At 45.2% G+C, this 23,798-nt stretch overlaps 1 protein-coding gene across 1 annotated transcript in view; it reads left to right on the top strand.

The window, feature by feature from the left end:
* The window catches only part of LOC141974076 (uncharacterized), a 64,572-nt gene that overhangs the window by 15,302 nt on the left and 25,472 nt on the right, over positions 1 to 23,798 (top strand). The window contains exons 3-5 of the mRNA XM_074933328.1: positions 2,494 to 2,642; positions 4,964 to 5,159; positions 6,924 to 7,081. Coding sequence (XP_074789429.1) covers positions 2,494 to 2,642; positions 4,964 to 5,111 — 297 coding nt within the window. The 3' untranslated portion in view covers positions 5,112 to 5,159; positions 6,924 to 7,081. The remainder of the gene's footprint in view (positions 1 to 2,493; positions 2,643 to 4,963; positions 5,160 to 6,923; positions 7,082 to 23,798) is intronic.

Raw genomic sequence — 23,798 nt, 5'->3', positions numbered from 1 at the left:
GAAAGGGGGGGAAGTGACAGAGGGGCTTGGTGGGTACCTGGCATTTAGCCAAGGTCAAACCGCCACAGCTGTGCTCAGGCAATAGTCGGTGCTGCACTGGTGCTTCGGTTCTCCTCGAAATGCAGAATTCATTCCTGTGGGCCTTTACTGGTTTCCCCTTGAGCGTTTTGTGTCCTCCCTGTGGGAGAGGGGAGGTAGGCTGTCACTGCAGCAGTTTCAGTTTGAGGGGTGCCAGAGCCCAGGTTCAGGACTCTGACCCTGGAGAGATGGCCTGTGTAGCTCATGGAGGAGAGGCAGTGCTCCCGGGCTCGGGTGGGAATAGAGTTTCCAGATGAGCCAGGGAGGGTTTCAGGTATTTGCTGCTCAGGTGGAGGAAGGGGGAAAGGAATGGTCTCCCCTTTGCAAGGGAAGGTGAGAAATCTCCTTAAACTTGCTGGACTTGGTGTAGTCCTGCTGGAGAGACACCTGCGATAAAAGTCACGCTGATGGATTGAATCAGTAAGATGTCATGTGTTGGTGAGGAGGGGGAGCCACCAGCTGTATCTGCATCGGTAGCTTGGTGGTAACTCCTGAAGTCTAAGAGTTTCTTCAGGCTTCTCCTCTCTTCAGGAAATCCATTTTTTGTGAATGCTTGGGTGTATGTTTGGAATATTTTGAATGGGTAACTCACCAAGTTCAGAGGTGCTGTCATCAGCAGTGCTGCTGGCTAGTACTGTCCTTAGCTGCATCATCATCTAGTTGAGCTAAAGCACAACTTTCTCTGTATTAATGCAAATGTGTCGGAAGAGTTAATAATTTAACATTTTTCTCTATAAATTTTCTTACTCTCTCGACTGATAATTCCCTAGATGAACTTCCTCCACTCCCTGCCCCCTGCTTTAGTTCTAATTTGAGTTCTCCCAACTTTTATCTTCCAGCCCTTGAGTCTCTTACAACTTCCGCCTGGTATATTAAAAGCGGCCTTTGATATGAGATCCCTTTCTTTTATGCAGATGAAATTTCAGTAATTTCTCAGTTCTGTCTTCAGTAAGTCTTGTGGACTGAACTCCTTGCTGAAAGCCATTATCCAGGCATTGTTTTCTGCCTTACGGAGTTCTGTCAGAATTGTCAAATGTAGCTTCCAGCCACATGTGCCTGTTGTGTCTTTCTCTGCCACATTGTCGAGCTTTGAATAATGGGTATTTTCTCTCTGTGAAGGTTCTCACACTAGAATCAAGTCAGCTTTTAGGCAATCTGCACAGACTGAAGTCTTTAAGTTTCACAGTTAGATATTTTCTCCCTGAATCTTTTGAGTCATTCTGTTCTTTTCCTGCACCTTCTGCAGTTTTTTGCTGTCTTCTAGATAGAGTGGAGAATTTTATTTTCATTCTTTAATTAATCCAGTTGTTCTCAGTCAAACGAGGCCTAGGTACAGTCTGAATGAAAGACAGCTGAGTGTAGCCTGAATAATTCACTGATGTAGGGTGTTTAGGAAGATGCATTCTTTTTAAGAGGGTATTGAACTAACGGCTTGGATTTTGCGGGTTGTGAAGACAGTAGGAGAGAGCACTTCTGGGTAAGATCAAAGCATCCAGGGCCTCTGCGTTGTCTTTGTCTCGACATTATCTTTCACCGTAGAAATAGAAAGGTTGTTGTTGTGCGACTTCAGTTTGGCATCGTTTTGTTTGTGCTACAAGTGATGTGTATATGCACTGTCCACGGTTTAAACCAACGTGTCAAACTCTGTTTTGTGGTTAAAGCTTTGATCTTTTGTCTCAACGCATGCGTGTATGGGCACGCCTATAGAAAACCCTCTGGAAAAGAGGTTTCTTCCGTTGTAAGTCTGGAACTTTATCTCCCCGTGCCTAGTTTAGCTGAATGTTCCCAAGGAAAGCTTGCGTGTGCTGCTGGCACTATTTGATATGCACAGTCCCAGCCTTTGTAACCAGTTAAGGTGTTTAACTTCCCATATAAGCTTTGGTGCTTTCCTGGCTTTTCACTTCCTCCAGATGTTACCTGGGACTCCTAAGATAGTGATGCGCTCGGCTTTGCACGCTGAGGAATTTTAAAGTGTTATTCTGAAGGTTAACTAGGCAGGGAAAGGAGGCTGTAATGTGTTGCAGATGGAGTGTTGCAGAACTGGAGCCTCTTGCTGTTAAAATGCCCCATTTTTAGTCGTGCTCTACTCAATATAGAGGTCATTGAATGAAGTTCCTCTGTGAACCAAGGAAAGGATAGCTTTCCCTTGAACGCCTGTTCTGAATGCAGCTTGATCCTGGCTTTAAGGTAACATAAACACAAGCATGTATACTTACTTAGATACTTTAATGAAGAGTGTAAGATTCTTTGTATTCAGTGCTCTAGGCTCTAGAAAGTTAGGCTCCTGATTTAGAGCTACTTACAGACTCTTACCCTTTGGAATTCATATTTTATACTTGCAATTTATTATATGTATTTACAAGATGCACAGTAGACTTCAAATCTAACTTCTACCCATCTTTTTCCTCCAAACAGCAAGATAACAGAGAAATGTTCTGCAGTGTACGGCACATGATCTGTGACCTTACTGAGTGGAGATCTCCAGTACTCTCTGGGACCCTACCCCAAGCTGAGCTCAAAGAACTGAAAAAGAGAGTGACTGCCAAAATCGATTATGGCAACAGGTTTGTGAACGGTATTTTCTAAGTTTTTATGCTTAAAACCAAATCAGCTTGTGCAATACATGTTAGCTGTCAACGGCTTCTTGAAGGGTTCTTTTATTCCTGTATTGATGAGGATGGAACAGGAGTATGTTAACAGTCCTGTTACAGCCAGGCGGAGAACGAAGTCAATAGAGCATCTTTAAAATATAGTACAAATTATAAGATGTAACGTGGAATCCATATGTAACTCACTTGATGATATCATCAATTTAGTATTGGTATGAAGTTGTAATTTTTAAGGTCAGTTGAAAAGTGCAAGTATTGCCTCCGTTCAAGATATGATTTAAACTCTGTTTGCTTTTGCAGCATAAACAGTTGTTGCCCTCTCAACACCACCAGCTGCGTGTGCCCTGAAGTCACTTGGCTGTACTGGGATGTTGAAGGATTTGGCTCAGAAGCATCCTTTAGCTCATTGTTCCTCTACTTCTGTAGTATCCAGCTTGTACCAGAAAACTCACAGATTTAATCAAGTACCTCTTTAACAGAAGAGGAGGGAAATTGTGAAGGAAATACTTACCAAAAAAAACCCCAAAAAAGCCAGCAGTATCAGCTGCTTATGTTAGATATGTGATTCAGACATATTAACTCTCCCAACAGTGGTCTGGCTTTAAGCAAAATTTTTAAAAACACAGTTTTAGGTTAAAAGTTGTCTGTACAGTTATGACTTGCCATTTTGATTGAAAATGAGAAATGATAACTTACTCTTTAATTGGGAAATTACTTGAAGCAGTGTTTTGAATACTGAGAGACAGGGTTGTAGTGCTGTGCACCTGGGGACTGAAAAAGTTTTGGGCAAACCAGTCTTTAAATCCCTTGTGATGTAAATAACTCATCAGATTTCAGCTATTTGTGTTATATTCCTTAAGAACTGCCAAATTTGCAGTGTTTCTGTCCGTGCACTTTATCAGCAAAAGCTGTGAGGTTTTTTTTTAAAAATAAATCATCGGTAACTGCATTCAGTCAGTAATTAGCATTTATAATCCAAGGTATGGACTGTTGTACCTCAGTAGACAATTAACCAGACGTTGTTGATATTATTTGTTTGGCTACTGTGTTTTACCGTCTGGCTGAGGAGTTGATTAAAGTGACTCTGAATAACCTCCCGATGTTCAGTGTTCAAATACAGTGGAACATCTTGTGCTGGGCTTTATATTCATGATGTTCTGATGGAGTAATTAAGTGATCAGACCATTCTCTGTGGAGTACAGGAGGGAAGTGAATTTGAGCTTCTGAGTAAATACTCGCAGCTGAAAGATACCGTATGTTTCTAATGTAGTCATACATTCACTTTTGCCTGAAATAAGCACAAATGATGATTTCGATATCCAGACAGAATGAATTCATCATGCGTCATACAAATATTTTCTGATCTAATCCTACCTAGCTTTTCCTGTTTTGTGAAACACCGATTTGTAAATAAGGTTTTTTTCTATAAATAACCACAGCGATTTTACTGCATGTTGTCAAAATAATGGAGGAAGTAAAAGTGGTCTCATGAATTTGTATTTTTAATGTTTTCCTGAAATTGGGTCAGGTAATTTTGATGTGAAAACATGTTTTGTGTTCAGCTGCAGAAATCTGTAAGGGGACGGTTAGGCAAAAAAATTCATCTCTTTTTTCCAAGAAGCATCATTTGCAAGTTAAAGGATAAATGAAAGAAATGAAATCAGAGGAGTGTTTGCTTCTATTTGTTTGACAGTCTGTGCACGAGTTGTTGTCCTGTTGGTGTGTAGCAGTTGGGCGATTAGTCTTGCTCTGAATTTCTGAGTTACCTTTTCTTCTGGACCAGGCGGGCATCTCCTACGGAAGGACTCTGCTTCTGTTCCCCCGGGGCTGGCAGCTGCGGTACAAGCGGTCAGTGGGTTGATCTCCTGCTCTGGCTGCTGTCCAGGGAACAGTAGTAGGGAGGAGCAAGGTGATTTTGTCTGCTTTTCTGTTTGCTTTCAATGATGAAAGCATTTTCTCACTGGAAAACTCAGCTGGGAGCTGGGTGTTCCAGGGATGCTTAAGAGTCCCGCGGTGACTGGATGCAGTTACAGAGCAGAGGTGAGGAGGTGTTTGCTAATAAGCTGCCACCCGCGCTCTGCAACTCGTATGAGTGATGTTCATCCCCCTTGGAATTAACGCAGTGCGATTAATTGGAGGGGTTTGTGTATTGAGCCGGCTCAAGGCTTGGTTTGACACCTCCAGGTTTCCCTCTTGTCAGGGAGGGGTGTGAGGCGTGATCCTCTAAGTACACGAAACATGTCGTCTTCTGCCACGGCTCCTGTTCTTCTTTTCAGGTGGCAGCAGGCCGTGTCCAGAGGGAACTTACTCTCAGATAAATCCCGAGCCTCTGTGTGGCTCGTCAGACACTGCAAGTTTGATTTAAGTTCACTGATCAAACCTATTTCAAAACCAAAGTGGCAGCAGCTCCATCATGAGAGGTGACTGCGGAGTTAGAAGAAGAAAAGAGGGCCCACATCTACTGGAACAGAGGTGAGGAGGTCAGTCTTGGGGAGGATAGGTAGAGAACTGCGGATCAGCCGAGACCCGATCGGGTGGTTGGTTTGTTTTAATCCTTGGTTCTGCTGCCAGCACTGTACTGGCATGGAGGAATGTGAAGGCTCTTTCCCAAGACTGGATTTGATGATGGCAGAAGCCTTCCTCTCTGCGGACAGAAATCTGGCTTCGGCTTTGGATAAAGGGAAACAACTTCCCCCTTCTTGTACCTTGCAGGTTTTTGCTCAAATATGAATATGCTTGCTTTGGAGGAGAATGCGGAGCGAGACGAAATGAGCTGGCCAGTTTGCCTGTGGTGTGACTGTAGTAGTTGTTAGTTCAAACTGTCAGATGATCCGAGGAGGAGACAAAGTCTCTTGCAAATTTAGTTGTTTAAGAAATTACTTCTCCAGCTGTTCTGCTAGTTCACTCTTTCCGTGCCTGGGAAGAAAGTGACTTCCAGCCAGGGATGGTTATCTCCGGGGTTGGCGGCATGTTAAATTGTTTTATTGTGTATCGAACAATTACTGGTTTTCTATCATAGGGCAGGTGTGCATGGCTTTAATGTTAAACACTGGGCAGGTGGTTTTTTAAGCATTGGTTTGAGCACTGTTAATTCAGAAGCCTATTTTTTTGGTTTGTTTAGAATTCTGGATTTAGATCTGGTTGTTAGAGATGAAGATGGCAATATCTTGGACCCAGAGCAGACCAGCACGAGAAAAAGCTGGAAATTCAGCTTTTAAAAATAGCTTCCAAGCAAGTTGAAGAGAGGCTGCAGGAGGAAAAAGTAAGAGACTATGCACTGCAGTTTTTCTCTTTGAAACATAAGACTAAACTAACTAGGCGACTCTTATTTTTAGCATTGGTAATGAAGAATGTGATACGCTTATGAAGACTCCTCAAGCTTAAACATTTTTCAGAACTTGTATGTCTGTTTAATTGTCTTTCACCCTTTAAAGGGCTTAGCAGAATTCATGGCTCAGACCTGTCTCAGTGAGTCGACTACACTTGTAGGTTAATGCCGGAGACACCCGTGTCGCAGGTCTGTGTGTTAGGTTGTCGTGAGAGCTGCTTTTTGAGACTCAAGTAGAATAAGGTCCTTGTTATGTTTGTATGATTCCTGTACGCCAATCCCGAAAACTTGTTTGTTGAAATACAAGGCGCAAATTTAGAGCCATTCTCAGACTTGAATAAGCAGCTTGTTTGCAATTCAAATCCTTATTAACGATTGCATTTTTTGCACCCGGAGTTGTTTCTTTGTCCCTGCCTCAGCCAGTTTCCTTTTTGTGCCACGTGCATTCCTTCCTGCTGCCTAGATAAAGTAGTCTGTGGAAAGTTTATGGGAAGTAAAGCCCGAGGGGTGGGTAACCTGTACAGATGGCACTGCTCTCTCTCCTGTGTTCTGGGCACGCTGTACCTGTCAGAGAAACTTCAGACAAAGCAAGGAACAAACTTCTGTTTATTTGGGTCAGGTATATTTGAGGCTCTATCTCTTCCTCCATTTGTTTAGCTCTCTTTTTAATAAGTTAAGACACCTCCTCTTTTTTCTTTTTTTTTTTTCCTCTTCTTTTCCTTATGGTGTGGCACTTCAAGACAGATCAAGAAAATGCAGTCTGTCATAAATCTTAATATAAACAAAGATCACAGCAGTGATCAACAGAAAAGCCCTCTTCTCTCGGAAAGGTTTTAGGAAAGTTTTGTGGCGGTTGGATATTTGTTAGGCTAAGTTAAACTGGAGTTTCTTCTGTTCTTGAATTACAGTCTCAGAAACAGGATATTGATATCAACAGACAAGCCAAGTTTGCTGCCACTCCTTCATTTGCTTTATTTGTGAATTTAAAAACTGTAATCTGTGAAACAGGAGAAGGTGCTGAAGTGCTGATGTCTCTGTATGATCCACTGGAATCAAAATTTATGAGGTGAGTGTACTCCTGAGTGTAGTCCCTAATCTGTGCTTACTCAGTTACAGTAGCGGGGTGGGAGGGCTTATGAAGGTCCGATTTCTGTGAAAGGTGTAGGACAGGGGGATCTGGGAAGGAAGAGTGCAGCAGCACTTGGTCATGTTCAGCAGAGCATCAGGCAAGTCTCTTCACCTCAGGTAGGTTCTGGTGCCACGCTGTTGCTCGTCACGCTGTGCCTGTGGTTCCCCGAGTGCAGAGCTTAAATGGGATGGGACTGCCCCTGCCAGGCTGTGTAGCCACGCGTAGCAGCAGCCTTGGCACTAATCTGAGAGTTCAATTTCTACGTGCTCTGCTTCCTTCAAGAAATTCTGACACTTTGTTGCTGAGGAGTTGCTTTCTTTTTAGAAACGATCTACACAAAGGGACCTGCCAGCGTTCCCTCAGGAAATCTGAATTTGATGGGGATAAGTAGGTTGGGTTTCAAGTAGTCTTCTGTAAATCCTGAGGTTGATTTCTCCCTGTGGTTGCTGACTGTGCGTTTGTCAGAGGGTTTACTGTAGGTCCGCTCTGGTGCAAGTGCCTCAGCACCTCTGCTTGTTACGATTGTATGTTGGCTTGTAAACCGTCTGTCTCATGAAATGATCAGAAATCCCCCGGTTCCCCAATTCATTTTCAAACTCTCAATTGAATGGGGGTGTAGTTGAAATGCATTTTTAGAAGCGAAGCTAAACACAGCCCTCCCCTGCAAGCCCCAAGCCAGCAAAACCATCAAACCACTTCCTGATGTAACAAGTTAAACAGACCTCTGCAGGTTGTTTAAATATTGTTAAATTGCAAAATATCTGTCTGTGGGATAAAGTAATGACTGTTAAAACTCATCGTTTCAAATTAATACTGAAAGAAGGTGTGTTTAAAAAAAGTAATTAAAAAGGAGGTACTGTGGTGCTTTTTGAGTGATATGGTACATACTCTTAATGACTGGTATTCTTTCAGTCCAGAAATAACGTGTGATTCTTGTTTGTTTGTTTGTTAGATTCAACTTGCTGCACTCTGAGTTGATAGTTCAGACTTAGGAAGTCTCAGCACAATTTTTGCTGAACGTCTGTTTTCAGTACTACTACTTGCGAAACCTCCTCTCAAAGGAGGGTGCAGAGAGGGGGGATGAGTCTCTGGAGCCAAGGCCCCAGCGCCAGGCCCCGAGGGAATGGCCTCAAGCTGCCCAGGGCAGGGTCAGGCTGGCTCTGAGGAAGGATTTCTGTGCAGAAGGGGCTGTTGGGCGTTGGAATGGGCTGCCCAGGGCAGGGGGGAGTCCCCGGGATCCCTGGGGGGGTTGAAGAGTCGGGCTGAGCCAGCGCTGACGGATCTGGGGGAGTTGGGGACGGTCAGGGGGAGGGTCATGGTGGGGCTGGAGGAGCTTCAGGGGCTTTTCCAACCCAGATGATTCTGGGATGCTGTGAATGTTGAAGATACTGTGGCTTTTAACTATTTTGCCATGTCTGTGTATAATTGCTGTTACTAAAATGCGAAACAAACCTAGGGAAATGCAGTGCTTGTGTTTGTGTTTAGTAGGACGAACGGAATAGCGCCTAGACGGCTGGAAAACAGATTTGGCTTTTGTTGCATAATGAGTTTGATTTCCTCCTTTTGGTCAAGACAGCTGTTAGGGGGGAACTGCCACACCTGTTTAGGAATGGTTTCCTCCTATTTCCGTGAAGCTGGCCTAGAGAAGCAGGATATATAAGGTTAAAACGGAATTGCTGTGCTGTTGAACTCATCAGTGGTTTGGGATCTGGCTGATTGTGCTTTAAGCTTGCTGAATTTGCTGGACTAATAACATTTTCGCTTAAATGCCAAGTTTTAATGTTACAGAGGAGGCTGATGTTAGCTTTATAAAATATATTCTGTGTAGCTGTAGTCAGTGGGAGCAGCATATGTGTAGTGGGAGGGGACTTAGAGATGCTCTGCACCCTGTTGGTTTGAGTCCAAAGTTGCTTTTGTTGCATCTGTAGACAGAGTGGCTGCTAGGGAATGGCAGAAACCTAGACGTGGTGTTGGGGCACGGAGCCTGAATGTGGGTGGGCTCTGGCAAAAATTCTGGTGGAGAAGAGCAGTGGTTACATCTCTGCACACTGGTTACGTGTGGATAGTACATGTACCACAAGTGTTGTGTAGATAACAGATACGTAAAGAACTTCTACTTTGCTATTGCTTATCACGTTCACCTCTACCAGCCAAACTCAAGAGGGGCTTATTCCCGAGCTGGGGGGAGCGGCAGGGGAGGCTTTGAGGTTACAGCCCGCCGTCTGAAGTTGCAGGTCTTGTGGGGTAACTTAACAGGCTGGCTTGCTTCCTTCTCTCTTCCTCGGTGCAAGAACTTTCCTGGGGAATCTGTGACGTTTCAAGGTCGTCTAGGGCGAAATGAAGCGGGTACTTCACACAGATCTTTTTGAAAGCGCCAGGCGTATTGTTGAGAGGTGTCTCCATGAGATTTGGTAGTAGTCGGTGATGTCTGATGATCCTGCACCGACTGTTTTCTTTCTCTGTCCTCTTTCCCAATCCGTGAAGGTCGCAATCCCTATTGAAGATGTGACCCGCAGTCGTGTAAGGTTCACGTTCCGTCACAGATCATCACAGGGCTGTGAGTAATTCAGCCTTTTTGTTACGGTTCTCATCAGCATCTGTGGCCAAAGTCTCCTGAAAGAGGCACATAACGTTCCTAATCTGTGATTGGCAGTTCTAATTGCTTTTAGTGTGGGGAAAAGTTGTTTGCCTGCTTATTTTAGGTTAGCACCTCAGCTTCTTTTTTCCATTAAATCTTCCTCACTCTTAAGTCTCGACATTATTTTTCCTTTCCTGACCAGTTATTTCTCCGAGTCAAAGAAAAGGACGAGTTAATAAAGCTTTCAGTTAGCAGCTGAAAGGGTTATGGTATTATGTATCTTAGAGCCAGGTGGGTAGGGAGTAGTAAAGATATTTAACGACCCCACGTGTGAAGTGGGAATGTGAAAGAGTTTACAGTAGGCTTAGCATCAGAAATGGAAGATTTAGGCATTAAGAGACTTGGTTTCTGCTTCTGGTTCTCAGACTGACTTGTGGTTGTTTTGAAGTAATTTTCATCTAAATGATACTTGAGAGCTTGTGGTTTTCCTCGGCTTTCCTGTAACGTTGCTGGCAGCTGAGATGCTTTGAGCTGTTGAGGATGGGATTGAGACAGCCAGACATCTTCCACTTGCAGTGAAGTTTGGGGATTTGCCTGGGTTGCGATAATGTTCGTTCCATACAGTGATTACAGGGGCTGGCTCTCTCGATGGGAAAGCCTTTCTAAATCTGCAGCAAAAATTTTTGCTGTAGAATAAATGTGGAGACAAAAGCATTAATCAGGTTGTGTCCACTGGATGCGTTTTAAGACATGTAGTACTCCTCATCTATACGTGTCTGTGAAATATGTATAGTACGTTATCCCATAGTGGTTATTTAATTGAAGTTGTATATTTTGCAAAGTGACTATTAAAAGAAGATTTTCTTAGTTCAGAGAATTATACTTGCTCATCAAAACAATATTCCCCAAATCTGTGTCATAAGTGTCAAAATCATGATTGTGGGCTACAACTTCCTAGTCAGAAATATTTTTAAGGTGACTCAAAAATGTAGGTTGGCCGTGGTTTAAATGTTAAGTACAGGCCATGCATTGGGGCTGCAGGGCTTTCTCACAGGCTCCTTGGGCTATCTCAAGATGATTGCACTTTCCCTTTGGTTTTACTTCTTAACTTTATGATTTCTACTTGCCCCGTTGCTTTCGTTTTCCAAATAATGACTATTGATAATAGATTTTGAACAACGAGGGCAAGCTGAATGTCTTTTCTATTTGTGTTGGTTGTAGAGTGGGTCAAGTTTCAGAAACTTGGGCTCTTCACCTGCAGTTATGGATCCAGTTTCTGTTTTGCTTCTGATGTTCCCCTTCCCAGCGATGGAGCCCTGATGAGATCCTCAGTGCTGGTCGTGGGTACCAAGCGCTGCCATACCTGTAACTCCTGAATACCTGAACATTCTAAATGCATCAAAGTTCTGTTTTTAAAAAGTAAAAACTTTGCTTTCATCCATCTTTCTAAAAAAACAGATATAATAGAAATATTATGCGTCTAGTTACTGTTGGTGTGGTCAGACTCTTATGCATTTTGCATTGTTTTGGTTCTGTCTTGCATTTCAAAGACCATCCTATTTCACAGAATCGTCTAGTTTGGAAAAGCCCTTGAAGAGCACCTAGTCCAACCATGACCCCCCCCGACCGTTCCCAACTCCCCCAGATCCCTCAGCGCTGGCTCAGCCCGACTCTTCAACCCCTCCAGGGATCCCGGGGACTCCCCCCTGCCCTGGGCAGCCCATTCCAACGCCCAACAGCCCCTTCTGCACAGAAATCCTTCCTCAGAGCCAGCCTGACCCTGCCCTGGGCAGCTTGAGGCCATTCCCTCGGGGCCTGGCGCTGGGGCCTTGGCTCCAGAGACTCATCCCCCCTCTCTGCCCCCTCCTGGCAGGGAGTTGCAGAGGGCCAGGAGGTCTCCCCTCAGCCTCCTCTTCTCCAGACTGAACCCCCCCAGTTCCCCCAGCCGCTCCCCAGCAGACCTGTGCTCCAGACCCTGCCCCAGCTCCGTTGCCCTTCTCTGGCCACGCTCGAGTCATTCAATGGCCTTTTTGGGGTGAGAGGCCCAAAACTGAACCCACTCATCGAGGGGCAGCCTCACCAGTGCCGAGCCCAGGGCTCAGATCCCTTCCCTGTCCCTGCTGGCCACGCCAGTGCTGACACAAGCCAGGATGCCATTGGCCTCTTGGCCCCCTGGGCACACTGCTGGCTCATTATCAACCCCCCCAGTCCCTCTCTGACCGGCAGCTCTCCAGCCACTCCTCCCCCAGGCTGTAGCCCTGCTGGGGCTGTTGTGGCCCAAGGGCAGCCCCCGGCATTTGCCCTCGGTGAAACTCCCCCAGCTGGGCTCAGCCCATGGCTCCAGCCTGGCCAGGTCTCTCTGCAGAGCCTCCCCACCCTCGAGAGACCAACACCCCCACCCGGCTGGGTGTCACCTGCAAACTGACCGCGGGGGCACTCGACCCCTCGTCCAGCTCATCAGTGAAGGTGTTAAACAGGAGCGGCCCCAACACCCAGCCCTGGGGGACGCCACTGGTGGTAAACTGGAGTTAACTCCCTTCCCCACAGCTCTTTGGGCCCGGCCAGCCAGCCAGGTTTTTACCCAGCAAAGCGTGTGCCCATCCAAGCCACGAGCAGCCAGTTTTGCCAGGAGAATGCTGTGGGGCCCTACTGAAGTATTTGACTTTGTATTTCTTGTACACTTTGTCCATGTGAGAATCTTTTGCTATGGTCATTCGTTACCACGTTATCCATATTTTTGAGGTTTAGATGGACTGTCTGTATCAAATACTTAATTATGCGGTGGTTTTTTCTTCCTTTTTTTTTTTTTTTTGTACTAGTCAAAGATAAATCTGAGAAGATACTTGCCCTAGCATTTGTGAAGCTCATGAGATATGATGGAACAACTTTGAGAGATGGAGAACAGGACCTTATAGTTTACAAGGTAGAATTTTGACATACTTTAGTCTTTCTATGGTAGCTGCCTCAGCTGACTGACTTTTGGTGAATTACTGTTATGGAATTGCACAGAAAAATGTTTTATAGACTGTTCTATTAGATCCAGCAACTAAATAGCAAGTACTGTGCAACTTGCATGTTTGGCAGGTTGACCGTTAAACCTTGAATATGTTTTGCTGGGGATGTTCTGATTCCAAAGGCACTTGTTAGTGAGTATTATGTGGGTTTTCATGGCTGGGAAAAGTTACTTCTGCAGCCTTTAGCGCATCCCAGCTCTAATCTGCAGACAGGTTAGTGCTGAATTACCGTTGTTAAAGACCCATTGGATAGCTTTGGTTCCGGAGCAAACCTAAGAAAATCCAGTGTCAATAATAAAATTTCCTTATTACCAAGGTTTTTTCCTAGATGTTTTCAAGTTGTTTCATGTTGTAGTTAAAAGACTGCTGTAGGCAGAATCCGAGAAGCTGGAGGATGCCTCGACGTAGGTCAGTCTGCCATCCACTAAAATAGAACTGGAGGAAAAGGGACACTGCAACAGGCAAGAGCATGGAGAACCTCGGAGGCTGCACCATCAGCAAAGACTTTTTCCAGATTTCTACTCTAGTTTGTTCAACAAAACTTAGCCAGAATGGTGAGTTCACAGAAGCGCTGGAGCTTCTGCTCCTTGTGGTTGCAGTGGGGTTGTATGTACCGACTTTCCTGCCTTCTCTGTCCCCCTTCCTCTGTGAATGGGGGGTGGGTTGTTTGCCACGCAGTCTAGGATTAAATTGTCTGGATGCAGCAAAAGCATCTGCTGAGGGGGTGTACTATCCAGCCGTTTCTCTGCCCATGGCCTTTGCTTTGGTTTAGAGCAGCACATGTCTCTAAGAAACCAGAAGAATCCCGAGTTAAATGGAGACAGGAATATTGTTTGCTATTTAGTTGAGACTTCTGTACGGACGTACACTGAAAACAGGCTCTGGGGCATTTTGCTTCTCTGTGGGTGCGAATAATAGCACTCAGAGGATGGCTTTGCTCTCAAGAGCAGGTGATACCGTGGCTCTGCTCCCAAATAAGCTGTTTTCTGTTATTTCCAAGGTGCAGTGTTCATATCTGACGCCTGAAGAAATCTCTGATGTTTTCTTGTGTTGGGCAGAAGGGATGTGAGCATGAGAGTAGAGGTCACCCTCACGTTCACACATCCTCAGATGAACAGAGGGTACCGGGAGTGGCGCTGGCATATTTTGTTCCTTTAAAAACTTCCCTTATATACGTTTTTCATGTGTATTGATGGGCTGGCTGACGGCATCCAAAGGCTGTGGAAAGTAGAGCTGATGGCAGCCACCGAAGCAAATATTCCACATTTCCAGGCTGTGCACTCTCTGTAATTTTTGCGCTTCGTTGGCACGGAGCGGTCCCTCGTTCTCTTTGCTGCCCCAGAAGGAGACTCGGGAGCGTGGGTGGGTCACTGAGATGCGAGTGAGTCGTGCCGGGGAAAGGGATCGTTCCGTCGTGACTCAGGAGGAGGGAGGGCTGGGCTCGGGGAGTTCTGTCGGAGTCGAGGGGGTGGATGAGGAGGCCTTGGGACGGGGCTGGCTGGGAATGATGACTGGATTGTCACGTTAAGGAGTTCTCCTCTGTCCGGGGCAAAAGTTACAACTCTGGGACGACTTTGTAGTCAGCTCACAGTTTTATTGCAGTGTTTTTCAGTGGCATCTCTGTTCCAGCACATCCTAGGTGTTTCCTACTCGGAGCACATCAGGTTCACTGCAGTCTGGCAGTCTTGGAGCCTAAGGGGGGGTTTAGCAAAAAATTTGGAAATGCTTTTGGAATTTCGTAGCAAAGATGGGATCACAGCTCAGCAGTAACACCGTGGCTTGGGGGGTTGTAGAAGGCAGAAACCAGCATGTGGAATTGAGCTGCTTTTTGTTTGTGATTTTTAGGTGTTTTTTTTCCCCGCAGTGTTTCCTAGTACTTGCTGGTAGTTATCAGTATTTCACAGTGATCAATATATTGACATTGCTTTTGCAGAACTACTATTAAAATGAAGATTGAGCATTGCTTCATGCTTGATTTTACATATAATTCACTTTGCACTTTTGATCTTTATTTGTTACTGTTAATTATGTTGCCTGTGAAACTTTTTCTCAAGGTTGCTAAAGCCTCTTCTCTTGCTGCAAAGTGTTCTAACATTATTAAACAAGATCACCCTGGATCCTTAAGCGATTTAGAAAAGAAACAGAAAAACATCATCCTTCAGTTCCTGTGGTGGTGCAATTCTTACCCCTCCCACCCTCCTTGTTGGGCTGCTTGGTGGCAGGTGTGACTCCACCCACATCTCCCCGAGCTATACACCAGTCTGTGGAGATAAGCACTGCTAATGTTAAGGCCCCCCTTAAGGAGCCTGGCTCCTGCCCTCCCTATTGCTGGGAAAGGGTGATAATGGCCCATCATCTCCTGATGGCCTGGCACCCCTGTGCCTGGGATGGGGTCAGATGGAACAATAACAGGGTTGCATGGTCATCAAATTCTTGTGCAACTGCTGGAAGGCACCAGAAGGTATTTGACAAAAGTCAATTATCTTGGACCCTATAAATTGCCACCACCAGGGAGACCCTTTGAGCTCTTCCGGTTCGCAGCGGCCTGTGACCAGCATCTCCCCTGAGCTGGGAGCCTCTCGGGTACCAAAACCCTTAAGGTGTCGTCTGCTCCAGACGGAAGGCCAGGGCGAAGTCCCCCCGCTCGAGTCTCAATTATCGCCTGTTGAGGAGTGCCAAGGCATTGGGAGTATTTGCTCTGAACTCGAGAGGGAAATTTTCTTTGAGCCAGCTTCTATTTGACCCGTTCTTTCTCTGTTTATTGGGGGGGGGGGAGGGGGGGTACGTACCCTTGCCCTTTTTCCTGTGTGTGTTTGTCCCTTTTGTCTTCATTTTACTGAATCCAAACACCTTTGTTTCTGTATGTACATGTCTGGTTTGTGTATGTGCATGTATATATATATATGTATAAATTAAGGTGCTGTTAAGTAAGTTAGAGTGAATCTCGTCATATTGATAAATTGCGGTTACTTACTAATAAATCCAGATTTCTTACAAAATCATTACTGTGTCAATACTCTCATTTGCAACAGTTCCTCCCTCAAGTATCACTTTTCATCTAAAAATTGGCAGCGCTTTATAGCGCAGATCATAGTTTCTGAAGCGGATTGTAACTTCTGTAAAATTGTTGGTTAACGGTCTTCCTTTAGCTTTCTTGAAAATTATTAAGTAAAAATTTGTGATTATCCTCATTTACCAAAAGGTTGAGCCAAAACATCATTTTCTTCTTTTGGTTACCTATAATAGTTCTTTGTTCAGCCTCCACAAGTATCTTAGAACATGGGCTTTAAGACTTATTTTTAGCAGTTCTGGAAGTATGTTAATGAATCCTATGGCTCTTTCTGCATTGCAGTGGATGTCGCAGACTGTCTTTTTGTGTCTAAGCTCTTGGAACACTCCAGTTCTCTGTAAACTGCAAGTTATTAATGCTGCTTTTCCGTTAGTAACTGATGTCCTTAGCATCTGAAAGGTTTCCAAAACAGCAGACTTGGCCACTGGTAGCACTTCAGCTATTTTCTTTGAGAGAAAGTGTTAGTATGAAGTATCTGCTTAGTGAACGTTCAAGCAGTTGTTAGTGATTTGTGGCAGAATGTATTATAGCCACGCATTTCCTGCCTTTTTTCAGATTTTGCTTTCAGTTTTTGAGGAAGAATAGCAGTGTAAGCCAGAGAGGAGGACTGTCTGAAAGAAGCAAAACACGCCAACCTCCAGGGAGAATCAGGGAGAAAGTCAGCTGTTAGAGGCATGAGAATTTTCTGTTCACCATCACGTTGCCTCTTGGCCAGATTCTCGCCCTTTGCCATCTGAGGCAGAAGAGAATGTCCTTCCTCCTGTACCCACAGGACCATGGCAGCGCATGCCTTCATTCTACTTTCAAGACTTCCTGTAACGAGTCTGTCCTTTATGGGCTGAAGAAACACTTGGGCCATGAAACTTCAGGTGCATTTTTGTATGAAAGCTCTGGAATTGAAGAGTTGGTGTGAAGCGGTACGGAACTGTAGAGATGTGTGTTGGAGTCCTGGCCGAGCGCTGCCGTCACCTGACGCGGCTGCAGGCAGCGTGGCACTGGGTTCCCGCCTTCTCTAGGGGCTGGTTGACCCTTGGATAGCTCCCACTTGCTTTACTGTGGTTTGTGTTGTGGGGCACCGAATGCATCAGCAGACACCCCAAGTTTGTGTGGTTTTGTTTGTGTTTACAGTGGTTTTGTTTGGGCTTTTAAAGTCAGAAGTGAGAAATTTGATCCCCTATGTAGGGGATGTCTGCTTGCAGTTGGTAACATCTCAGTAGGTGTCTCTGGGCTGGGAAATGTTGGGCCTTCTGTTCTTGGGGTAAATTGATAGCAAGGTGTGTTTTGCATCTGCTCCTCGAGTCACGTCCAAGTCAGGGTTGAGTGTAGATTCTGTTTTCCTTTTTCTGAGTAGCCGGTTGAGCTGTGACAAACGAGGTCTTGTTTTCTCTTGCACTGGCAAAGCAGTTTTGGTATTTGAATCTTCTTCTTCTGTCAGCTAGGAGCTTGGAGATACCAGGAAATACAGAACGGGGGGGCAAAACGGCGTCAGAAGTGACATCCCCTGTTGGGATTCTAGAGGGCTTTCTGTGAGAGAATGGCCATGTGAGCAATCCTGTATGAGAACAAGACTGATAAGAGCCTCAGCCGAGCAAGAATGTAATAAGGATGTGACCCCGAACGAGGGGGGAGAAACTCGACGAGACAAACAACCCCTGGCAGGGGTTGGGACGGAAGAGGAAGTTCCACAGGGCGGGAAGCCTGGCACGGCTGATGTGGCACCTTTTATCCAATCATAAGAAGGTTTAAAGCGTGGGCTAAGGTAACTGTCCAATCTTGAGGATTTGTACTGCATGTTACTCACGTGTGCGGGAGAACATTATAAAAGGGCTTTCTTAGTTGTAATAAAGGGGCACTGCTTGATCTCATTGGTCGTGTGCGTGCTCAGCTCTCCCGCCAGTGGCGTCCCTGGGTGGGGGCCTCAAGATCGGCACAAAGTCTTCACTAGGGAGGACTCGTCGGAGCGCAATCTGAGGGGGAGAAAGCCGGTCGACATATCCAGACACTGCCCTGGTGTCTGAAGGTGAGAATCAGCGCGCTGTAACTTAAAAGGGAGAGATAGAGAGTTGGAAGATAACGGATCCGCGAGAGGCGGCGGCCGGGGAGGAATGGGGCTGCCCTTGCCAAGGACCAACAGGCAGTGGTGAAACTCCTCCAGTGTGTCCTCTCTTATGAGGGGGACAAAATATAAGTTCACTCTAGAAAGTTTAAGGTGGAGCCGAGAAAAGGGACTTATATCTACTTGTGAATCTATAGGGAAACAGCTTTGGGGTTCGATCAGTGATGGAGGAAGATCAGCAAAAGAAGTGAGCAGCTACAGCACACTCTGGAAACAAATCCGTGAGACTTTGCAAGAGTTGAGCAGCGAGCGTGCTGCGGATGCTTCTGCTTTTGCAGCGATTGGAGTAGCATTTCGTTCTGATAATTCGCCTCCGATGCCGGCACCCCTAGCAGCTCTCGTCGCGTTAGCTCAGGAAAAAAACCTGTTTACTTTGCCGGTCGCGCCGCCGGGTCCTCGAAGGGCAGCAGGGGCGAAACCGAGAGCTGCGCGGCCGGGAGCTGAGCACACCCGAAGGGCACCTGATGCCCTCAGGAAGGAGAATGAGGCGGCATCGGAGGAGTCCGCGGGGTCCAGCAGCGGTCGGGGCGCAGTATGGAGTTGGCGGCGGCGGCCCGGGGCCCCCCCGAGCCCCCCCGCCGCGGAGTGACCGCCTGCGGCCCAGCCCGGCACCGCGCTCGGACCGCACCCACCCCCCCCAACCCCCGACAAAAGCAACAAGTTTTTCACAGAGAAGGTGCTGACGCTGTCATGCAGCACTGGCTTTATATGTTCTTAATGGAGTCTTCGCATTTGTAACGTTTGTCATTTTATGTGGTGTCAGTAAGGAGTGTGGGAAACTTCTTGGTGTGGTTGTGTGATTGTTCTGCGTGTGTGAGACACGGCCCAGCTGCAGCTGCAGTGAGTCATCGGTGCTGCTGTCTGTTTGGGCTCAGGGTTCTAAGTGTTACATGTAAAATACCTCCTCTAGCAGGAGGCAGTCATTCTGTGTTAATTGTTGTCTTCAATTTAGGCGCGTGCTCTGCGGGGAGAGTGCACCTCTGAACAATCTACCTGACGGAAATATTGTCAAAAAATCATCTACAACCTTAGAGGGTTACAGGGTTGTTTGTTTTACCAGGGGTCGTAGATGTTGGTTATGAAGAGGAAAATCAGAATTATGGCCTGAACCCCTGTGTTCTGTAACAAACGGGTCAAAAATTGTTCAGCTTGCTTACTTTACTGCGGCTCCCCCTAATAGTATACCAAGAAGCCGCAATGACTCAGGATTTGGATCAGCAGGCACCCCTTAAATATTTTGGGCTCAGACAGTGACAAAAGATTGACTTCTAGTAAAATGTACTCTCACTAAAGCTAAAGCGTCTGTAGAACAACGAAAAAGGGAGATGTACAGTATCAATCTACACCTCAGGAAAGGCTAAATAAGGCATTATATGTCATGAACCTTTTAAACATTTCCTGTCTCACAGGTGCCACCAATATTGTGTCATTTCTCATCACAGATACCAGATCAACAAGAAATCCAAAGTAAAGCTCAAGTGTTAACAAAAAACTTAAAAAGGGGTAACTGGGAAGGACCATTTCCTTTAATAACCTGGGGAAGAGGTGATGCTGGTGTCTGCACAGGTCACAGTCCCTGGGGATTACTGGCAAGGTGTGTGCAACCACAGCTGAGGGTGAGAGGCAGCCAGCACTCAGGATCCAGCTGTGGGTGCTGTGGGTGCCCCTGTACCAACTGTTTGTAATCTCTTCGACTGATAATTTAAGCAGAATGTCTGAGTAATGTTTGCTACTGCAACAGGACAAACTACACTACAGTTGCCAATCCTTTTAAGAGAAAATGCTAACAGTAATTGCAACTCCTTAATGAGATATCTAGGCTTACTAGTCACTAGTGAAAGATGTAGTTTAGATGAAATGTTGTTATTCATAAGGATGAAATGCTGTAAGAATGTGTGTCTTCAACTTTCTTTGTTTAGCTATATTAAGAATTAAGAACTCAAGTGTTTAACCTTATTAGAAACTCCCTTGGTTTTCCCCCTGGAGTGCTGGCCAGGCTCTGGGTGGAACCCAACAGGAGGATGAAATCAGATGTTTCTGATCACAAAAAAAAAAAAAAAAAAAAAAGCCAGTTATTTTGGCCTGTTGATTTAGAGGCTGAACCTGCTTGCAGCAACTTTGGATGCCTCACCTATGGATAGACACATCGTGTAGGATTTCCAGTTCGCGAGGAAGGGCACTCTGAATTCTCGCTGCATCCAAGGTTCTCTAGCAACTGCAGATCTGAATGTTAGTACTCCTATTAATTAAGTGTGCTACTCTGTATTTTCCTTACTGTTTATTTTGTAGTATTTAGTTATATCCCTTAATTATGGGTAGTGAAATTAGCCTACTCTTTTTAACTAGTAATTGTAACTGCTGTATTCTTTTAACCTTCTGTGGAACTATTCTAAGTATGCTGTGTTTTGAAGTTTGTCTAAGCCCTGATTGATACAGCTCTCAAACAAGTCTTGCAGGTGCCTCAGCAAAACAAAGAAAGGGGAGATCTGGGAGGCATTGGCCTTATACAACTCTGACACATGGTTGGTATAATCAGACAGTCTAGCTAGGATAGCAAAACGTGACTCCTTCAGCAGTACCAGTAAATGACACTTGGTTTTGTAGTGATGCTTACACGATGAGTTTACATCTTGAAGAAGGAAGAGTATTTAATAATGATTCGGCTAGAAGGTTACCAATACTAGATGGTTAAATGATTTGGTTTTATATTGAATAACAGTTTTGATTGTCATTGTAATCTTTTAATCTTGTAATCTTTTAAACTGTGTGTGGAAGTGTTTTATGAAAACGATGGACCGAACAATAAAAGGGGTCTAGATCGCTCAAAAACAAAAAGAGGGATTCGTGGAATGGTTAGAAAACAACGGACATGTTATGAGCGATCCAGACCGAGCGGCCTCACTGTAACAACAGCCTGTAGCTGGTGTGAAGAACACCTGCAAAGCCAAGGGGCTGAGAAACTGCATGCGTAGCAAGGAGATAAGAAAGCTGAACTGTTGAAAACAAGATGTTTGCTTAGCGGGAGAATGGTGCATGGACACCACAGCCTCTTTTTGGCAAGTGTCTCCAGTTGGGACCAAAAAGGCATTACAACTAGTCACTCGTTTGGCATGTTGGACTGCTAAACAAATGAACTTGACATCAAATGTAACAAGTGATTTGGCTATGGATGTCAAGAGTCTTAGACATGCTGTACTTCAAGATGGGGCCGCCATTGATTTTCTGCTTTTAGCACGAGGGCATGGGTGTGAAGAGTTTGAAGGAATGCGCTGTATGAATTCATCTGACCATTCGGTATCTATCTATAAGAATCTGAGAAAACTGAAAGATAACATGAAGAAGTTAACTGTTGTAACATCACCCTTATCAGAATGGTTTGTTTCATTGGGAATCACAGGATGATTAAAAGAGTTGTTATAAAGGGGAATTATTGTAATTCTTGTAGTTATCGTGCTTGCTGTTATTTTACCGTGCTTAGTTTCCTGTGTTAGACATTCAGTACAAAAGGGCCTGCAAGAAATTCGGATTGCTCAAAAACAAAAAGAGGGATATGTTGGGATTCTAGAGGGCTTTCTGTGAGAGAATGGCCATGTGAGCAATCCTGCGTGAGAACAAGACTGGTAAGAGCCTCAGCCTGAGCAAGAATGCGATAAGGATGTGACCCCGAATGAGGGGGGAGAAACTCGACGAGACAAACACCCCCCGGCAGGGGTTGGGACGGAAGAGGAAGTTCCACAGGGCGGGAAGCCTGGCACGGCTGATGTGGCACCTTTTATCCAATCATAAGAAGGTTTAAAGCGCGGGCTAAGGTAACTGTCCAATCTTGAGGATTTGTACTGCATGTTACGTGTGCGGGAGAAGAGTATAAAAGGGCTTTCTTAGTTGTAATAAAGGGGCACTGCTTGATCACATTGGTCGTGTGCGTGCTCAGCTCTCCCGCAATCCCCCTCTATACAAACACTGCTGGTGGATAGTGAGTCTTACCAGTGCCTCTGACAGGACTATCAAGCTGGATGTCCTTTTGTTATCGGGGCGATGGGAATAGAACCGAAATTCTGCCAATGGGCTTGCTGGAAAATTGTTCTGATTGCCAGTAGTCAGAGAGCTGTCTAGTGTTCCACCCGTGGATTTGCTGTGGTGAAGCATCCAGGGTGTCTGTAAGGCTTAGTCAGAGTATTTCTGTTTTCTTTGGGTCCTGACGGACTCAAACCTCTAGATAACAGTGGCTGTTACTGATTGGAAGTCAAGACATTGAGGGACCAAGGAGACTAGGCTTTCGGAGAAGAGTTGAGTGAAATTTTACCTACTCATCTAACACCACTGATAGTTTTTATTTAAAAGAAGCAATGCACATGACATGACAAATTCAGGTGCGGAAGTGGCATAAATGAAGAATATAACAATGAAGATGTAAATACAGAATTAAACAAGTCGAAGAGTGGAGAATCATATGCTTATACTCAAAAGGGAAGATTATGTCAATGAACACATGAAAACTTAATGAGAGTGAAAATGCAATCTAACTTCAACTCAGTTACGTTATCTAACTTCAGCCCTGTGACTGGGCTTTGAGAAACATTTGGGTGTCTCCATAGGGAAACCGTTGCCTAGATACAGGTCAAAGAAAGTGCATAGCCAGGGCGTTGGACCATTGGCTTCCAATTGCTCGCTGTGATGTAAAGGAAGATCTTTATATGTAGCCAGTATAATCATAAATCACATTAACCCGAACAAAGTGCAGTTGCTATTGGCTACTTGGCAGGCTGGGGGTTTGTTCTAACCCTTTGCAGTTGAAAATCCTCTGTCTTACTGCTCTGGTATTTCCTGATCACATAAATTTCACTTGAACCCAGGCTGACTACAGTATTACTATTTACTATTGCTCCTCCTCCTCCTCCTGTCACTCCTAGGCTAAAATACCTTTGTACATCCTTATCCTGTTCTACTTCCCGGACCTATTCTATCCCTGGACCTATTAAAGAGCGGGATTAACTGGTACTTTGCTGGGGTGAGTGCTTGCCCTGAGAGAGTGAATACGCACTTCTGCTGCACACTGTGACTTATTTTTCTCTCTCTGGTAGCTGGACTGCACTGACATTTTCTCTCCGCAGATGTGTATTCATCGAGCATCTGCTGTGTCGTCCTGCTGAAAGCACACGTGGGTTTGTTTTCTTGGGGCAATACCCGATGCCATTCCAAGACAGTCTGTGGGCCAGCTTCTGTTGGCATCATTTCTTTTGTCACGCTGGTGCCTTTTTAGAAGTCAGACTGAAATCAAACTAGTGGTGGAAAGCTCGTATCATCATATTCATGAAACACTTCGGTTAGCTCATGGAGGCATCTTTACTTTTCTTCCAGAAGCAATTTTTCTGTTAAGGTTGAGTCTCTAAGATTTTGGTTTAAAAATCTTATAGACTTGTAGCAGGTTATATTAAAAAAATTTTTAAACGGAGTGCTTGAATTGCTCCAAGCTATAATGTAGTAAAAAGCTCTTTACGTCTACTCCCAAAGACATGATGAGAAGGCTTGGTCTGAGTGCTGCTCGGAGGAGAATCTATCCCAGGGAGCACTGCAGTCCGTTCCACTAGCAGTCATTTTATTTATTGCTTCGAATGAAAGCTTTTGGGGAAGGTATAGCAGCTGCTCTGGGTCTCTGCCTACAATTTCCAGAATGTACTCTGCAGATGTGTGCCTTGGTAAACATTGTGTTGGTTGTTTTGAAAGTCTGAAATAAAGAGCTGAGGGGATATTGGTTGGGAGAAACTGCCTGTCCTGTAGGAGTTACAGCGGGCAGAATTCACGTAATATTAACCGTATTGGTGGGTGGGTAATGTGCAGTAGTAACCCGGTGGCCAAACTTCAGGTAGGTAGTCTTT

Source organism: Athene noctua, unplaced genomic scaffold (genome assembly GCF_965140245.1).
Source record: "Athene noctua unplaced genomic scaffold, bAthNoc1.hap1.1 HAP1_HAP1_scaffold_31, whole genome shotgun sequence".
Classification (NCBI taxonomy): Eukaryota; Metazoa; Chordata; class Aves; order Strigiformes; family Strigidae; genus Athene; species Athene noctua.
This window is presented reverse-complemented; position numbering and strand designations above follow the sequence as displayed.